Below are 6,003 nucleotides of genomic sequence, written 5' to 3' on the forward strand. Positions count from 1 at the left end.
TTGAACCAATGATTAATCCAAACTGCCTTCATTCCCTCGGTAAAATTCATTGCCATGTAGACTTTGGAAGAGCTTGTTATTTTTGCAGATCTCAAGGAGAGGCTGGTGTAAGAATTTATGACTCTCATGTTTAGCAAAACAGCAACAGAAAAAGTCTACCAATTTTATGCAGAGAATGAAGGAAGTTTGGATGAATCAAGCCATTGCCTGGTTCAACATGAACTCTTGAGTTCAACACCCTTTCATTCTAAATGTGCAACATTCTGCAAGCATAATTTTTTTCCTGCCATTATAAATCAAGTCCATTTCCTTCTCCTTGCTCTTAACAATGTCAATCTTCAGTCCTTTCAAATATTATCCAAACACTTGGTTTATTTTCATTTTCTCTTTGTTTCTTCTCACAAAATCACTGACAATGTTAACAATTTTTTTAAAAACTCCCCTTTTAAGACCCCGTAATCCCTTAAATCAGGTCAACTGGATGGAGCTGGATGTTTACTGGCCGGATGTCCTTCCTGATGCTGCTGTGGATTTCACAGCAGATATTTTTTCTTTGCACTTTAGGAAAGAAACATTTGCTTCTCCCTAGGATTGATTTCTCAATGTTCTGAATGGGAGGAAAGCATCTTCACCATGCATCATCATGCAGCTCAAACAATTTTAACAAACATCTTCTGTAAATCCAATGTAGAAATGTTATCAGCCAATTTCACTTATATATTCTCTTCAAGTGATAGAGAAAGAATTGGTGATTATGTTCAGTAATTAAAACTCACCTTACCAACAAGACACTGTGAACTGTGGGCCTCTGTCAAACATGATTGGGAAAGTTTTGTTTCAGATAATGAGTTAAATAAATTATCCCAACAATGCAGAGGAAGCCACAAGGAGTCAGATGATAACTTGTCCTTTGACATGAGGAAATCAGTAATAAATTCCAAGAAAGCTCTATTCCAAGTTTAGGTAAGGATACAATAAACAAGTCTAGGGTTGAGCAGGATTTGGAAGACCTTGTTATCTTGGCATATCTCAAGGAGAGGCTGCTGTAAACATGTTTGAAAGAATTTCTGACTCTCATAAATTATGCTATTATCAAAACAGCAACAGAATAAGTCTACCATTGCAATGAATTTTATGGAGGGAATGAAGTCAGTTTGGATTAATCATTGGCTCAATATGAACCAATATGAATGCTATCCTATTCCCTATTCTCCCTCGGGGTCCTCTCCAAACTCCCAGCTAGTAGGCTGGATAAGTCACACAATGGCCACGCCCAAGTGTGGAACAGAGTTATTTTCAGGTGGGGAGGAGGAGTAGAACGTCTAACTCCTTAGCATCAGAGCGTGTTAATAATAATATAAGAAATACTAATGATCTGATGGTCATTTTGAAAAATCCTTTCTTATCACGTATCTAGAAGCCAAAAAGAACATAAGTGCCAAATTTCAAGTTTGTAAGCTTTACAGTTCTGAGACTTCATGATTCTGTATGAGCAGCATTTCACTTTTATATAGAGAGATTGGGAAATAGCATTTCTTTGATAATCAATAGGCTGTGCAACTCTGAAATGCTAGCGCTTACACTCCGGAACGTAGCTGGAGTTTCCCTCTTGTAAATCTACATTAGAGTCCTTTGTGCTCTTTGCCTGATTGTCTTAAAGTTGCTTTTCCAACAGGTAACTGGACTTCCTTGCTTTAAAAAAAACAAACGTTTTGATTCTCATCCAAGAAGCTTCTTCAGTTCTGGAGAACTGAAGAACTGAACAGAAGTGAACTGAAAAACTGAAGAAGCTTCTTGGATGAGAAGTAATTTTTTTAAAAAAACAACAGCCAAGAAAGTCTAGTTGCCTTTTGGAAAATCACCTTTGGGACAATCATGACCTGGATGATTGAGAATTTCCACAGACACTCTTTGCTGATTGGTCCTGCAGGGAAAGGACCATGTCAGGCAGTTGAAAGAACACTGTCCCTCCTGAATCATGATGAAGTCCTTGGGCAGAATCTTCCCAAGGGGAAAAGATGACTTAAATCCAGCTGAGTTATGAGAAGGGAATGTTTTTTGGAGAGAAAGGACTTTTCATGCATTCACTCTCTGTCCCTTTGTCCTGGAGTGCAAAGTCTCTGATCACGGATATTTTGGAAGGACAGAAAAGAATGGAAGATTTAGTATATATTATTTCTAAGCTTTACTCCCAGTAATGCAGAAAAGTCACGCGACAAAACAAGAGGATTTGACTTGACTACAATGCACTTTGGTTTCAGTAGGTCTATTTGTGAGTCTGCCTGAGGCTCTCAGCAAAAATGCTGGACTGGGAGCTTTGTTAGGCTTTTGCAAAGGATCCTAGAAGGACATGAGACTTTATAGCACTAGTACTTGGACTTATATATCACTTTATAGTGCTTTACAGTGGTTTACAGGACTCAACAATCTGGGTCCTATTTTACTCTCCTTGGAAGAATTGAAGGCTGAGTCAACCTTGAGCCTCATGAGATTCGACCTGCCAAACTGCTGGCAGTGGGTGATCAGCAAAAGTTGTGGTTGTTAATTGCAAAGTTGTGTCTGACCCATCGCAACACCATGGACAACGCTCCCCCAGGCCTTCCTGTCCTCTACCATCTTCCAGAGTCCATTTAAGTTCACACCTGCTGCTTCGGTGACTCCATCCAGCCACCTCCTTCTCTGTCGTCCCCCTTCTTCTTTTGTCCTCAATCTTTCCTAGCATTAGGCTCTTCTCCAGCGAGTCCTTCCTTCTCATTCGGGGGCCGAAGTATTTGAGTTTCATCTTCAGGATCTGGCCTTCTAAAGAGCAGTCAGGGTTGATCTCCTCTAGGACTGACCGGTTGGATCGCCTTGCAATCCAATGGACTTGCAGGAGTCTTCACCTGCAGTGCTGCACTTTAACCACTCATTATAATCTTTATACTTTATACTCAGGTTGTTACTAGGATTTTGCAGGGGATCATGGAAGGAAAGGAAATTTAGAATTTTTTTTAGAACAATATAATTTTTCGGTGAGAGGAAGGGTTCAAATGTTTTCAGCAGAATATCTCTGAGCCAATGCTGGATTAAGCCATATAGACAGGTGCCATATAGAATTTTTTATGCTCATAGTAGGGGCATATATTCCAAGTTTAGGATTATGAATGAAAATACCACAATAAAACAGGTAATTATTTGTCTTTTTAAAACCAAAATATACTCTATAATCATTCTGTATTGTTTTTGGTTACAGGACATAACGGGTTTGTGAGTTGTTTGATATATGAGTTGATCTTGATTCTTGAATACTAGTGCTTGCTCAGTTATTGTTTCATATACGGCACACCTCTGTAGCATCTGAAAAAAACCAGTGCTTTTCAAATATTATAATTAAACTTCGAAGTAACCGTTTTTTCAAAGTATCATACATCTACATGATGCAGATAAATATTGGAACAATCCATTTTTTTGTGGTCATTAGGAAAGATATGGTAGAACTTTAACATTTCTGGCAATTTGTAGAAAAACGGCAACTGATTGCTAAATGGATATATATAGAGAGATATATAAAAAAAATCTAATAGATACCTTTCACCCTGGCTTCGCTGATAACAGATAAGAGCCTGTGGCCTAATGGCTAAGGAGTCTGCCTAGTATGTAATATAGCCCAGGTTCAAATCCCAGTAAGGGTATGGCTAGCTGATGAGAGCTAAATAGCTTGAAATAGATCTATACTAGTCTCCCTTTATTTATTTATCAGCACAATAAAAAAAACACAAATATAACAAAGGCAACAGTAAAAATATTGGGTTTCTGTCGTGATGGACTCTTGTGACGAGCCGATTGACAGATGATGGAAGCAGTTAGCTTCCTCCCATAATTGGGGCTTACCAGGGGTTGTAAAAATCTAATAGATACCTTTCACCCTGGCTTCGCTGATAACGGATAAGAGCCTGTGGCCTAATGGCTAAGGAGTCTGCCTAGTATGTAATATAGCCCAGGTTCAAATCCCAGTAAGGGTATGGCTAGCTGATGAGAGCTAAATAGCTTGAAATAGATCTATACTAGTCTCCCTTTATTTATTTATCAGCACAATAAACACACACACACACACACACACACACACACACACACACACACACACACACACACACACACACACACATATATATATATATATATATATATATATATATATATTCATGAATATGTTTCTCTTTCAAGCTAATGCAATAGGCATCTGAGATAATAACAATAATGTAGCTTTATATGATAGTGATTCTTACATACAATTACAGATGGAGTTGACCAATGGAACAGCAGTCCGGGAATTCATTTTGCTGGGATTTGGACTGGATCAGAAGAAACAATTCCTGCTGTTTGCTTTCTTGATTGTCCTTTATGTGCTCACTTTGGTTGAAAATAGCACAATCATCACTGTGGTCCTTATAGATAATCAGTTAAGCCAAGTCCCCATGTATATTCTGCTAAGCAATTTTTCTTGGCTTGAGATTTGCTATGTGACTACCAGTGTTCCCCTCCTGCTGTACAATCTGGCAACCCAAAACCCTGTCATCTCCTTCCATGCCTGCTTCTTCCAATTTTATACCTTCTTCTCACTTGGCAACACTGAATTTTTCTTCCTCTCAGCCATGGCTTTAGATCGCTACTTAGCTATCTGCCACCCCTTGCGTTACCCCACTATTATGTCCCCAAACTTCTGCTGTAGACTGGTAGCTGGATGTTGGTTGGTGGGCTTTCTAGGATATCTTCTCCCAGTTGTTTTGATTTCCAAATTATCTTTTTGTGGAGATAACAGCATTGACCACTTTGTATGTGACCCTGGGCCAATTCTTTCCTTAGCTTGTCCTCCTCTTGGGAAGGCTCCACTCATCATGCAAATTAGCATGCAAACTCTGTTTTTGGTCAATGTCTTCTTTGTGGCATTCTCCTATGGTAACGTGATCAACACTTTGATGGAATCCTTCAGCAAAAGTCGGTGCGGGAAGGGCTTCTCTACCATCTCCATGCATCTCCTAGTGGTGACACTTTTCTGCGGTACTGTAGGGGCAATGTATGTAATCCCACATGGTGAAAGCCACCCAAACATTAGTAAGGTGATCGCAATATTTTACGCTGCTGTCACACCATTTCTCAACCCCTTGATCTACTGCCTGAGGAATGACAAAGTGAAAGAGGCACTGGGCAAGCTGATCAGAAGAATAGGGGTAAGATTTCTGCTGAAAAAGGTCACAGTGGAAAAGACATAAACCTGACTGGAGAAAATCCAAATTCTTTTTAATTGGCAAATCCTTAAAGGTAAAAGTTACCCCACACATGCGTGATAGTCATTTCAGGCTCTACGGGTGGTGCTCATATCTGTTTCTACATCAAAGAGCCAGCAGTGTCCAAACACCTCTTCAGGGTCATGTGGCTAGCATGATGATATACCGAAGGTGCACAGAGCACTATTAGCTTTCCACCCAAATGGTTCCTATTTTTCTACTTGCATCTTTACGTGCTTTCGAACTGCTAGATTGGCAGAAGCTGGGAGAAATAATAGGAGCTCACTCCGTTACACAGCACTAGGGATTCGAACTGCTGAACTGCCGATCTTTCTGATCGACAAGCTCAGCATCTTAGCCACTAAGCCACCAAGTCCCTTGGCAAATCCTACTCCCTTCTAATTCTATCACTAATCCTAACCCTAGTTGGGCAATGAAATATCTGCAGGCAAACAATCAAGCTCAGAGAATGCAAAGAATCTCATAGTTCAACCCTGGAATTAAAAAAAAATCATTTCTATTGGTCTTCTCTCTAAATCTTGAAAAAAAAAAGAGAGGATAACCAGATGCAACAATGCCCATGACTACTATAATGATAAGAAAAGTGTGCAAGATCATACGTTTAGATGTAGGATGCAGTTATATTCATTGCAAATCAATTGTCTGTTGTGGGTTTTGTTGTTGTTTTTTTCCCCTGATATAGTTCATTACATAGCACCAGGTCTCATGAATTATAGAC

The 6,003-nt window shown here is 39.4% G+C and overlaps 1 protein-coding gene across 1 annotated transcript; it reads left to right on the forward strand.

The window, feature by feature from the left end:
- Positions 1-4,277: 4,277 nt before the first annotated feature.
- On the forward strand, positions 4,278-5,249 carry LOC106539474 (olfactory receptor 11G2-like). The gene has a single exon (XM_014054274.2). The coding sequence runs from the start codon at positions 4,278-4,280 to the stop codon at positions 5,247-5,249; it is 972 nt and encodes a 323-aa protein (XP_013909749.2).
- Positions 5,250-6,003: the final 754 nt, after the last annotated feature.

The sequence above is a fragment of the Thamnophis sirtalis genome, unplaced genomic scaffold (assembly GCF_051295495.1).
Source record: "Thamnophis sirtalis isolate CommonGarterSnake01/CBP01778 unplaced genomic scaffold, rThaSir2_p1.2 scaffold_4, whole genome shotgun sequence".
In the NCBI taxonomy this organism is placed as follows: domain Eukaryota; kingdom Metazoa; phylum Chordata; class Lepidosauria; order Squamata; family Natricidae; genus Thamnophis; species Thamnophis sirtalis.

Excerpts from the sequence above, each read along its gene's own strand:
- LOC106539474 (XM_014054274.2), top strand. The coding sequence starts at position 4,278 with ATGGAGTTGACCAATGGAACAGCAGTCCGGGAATTCATTTTGCTGGGA.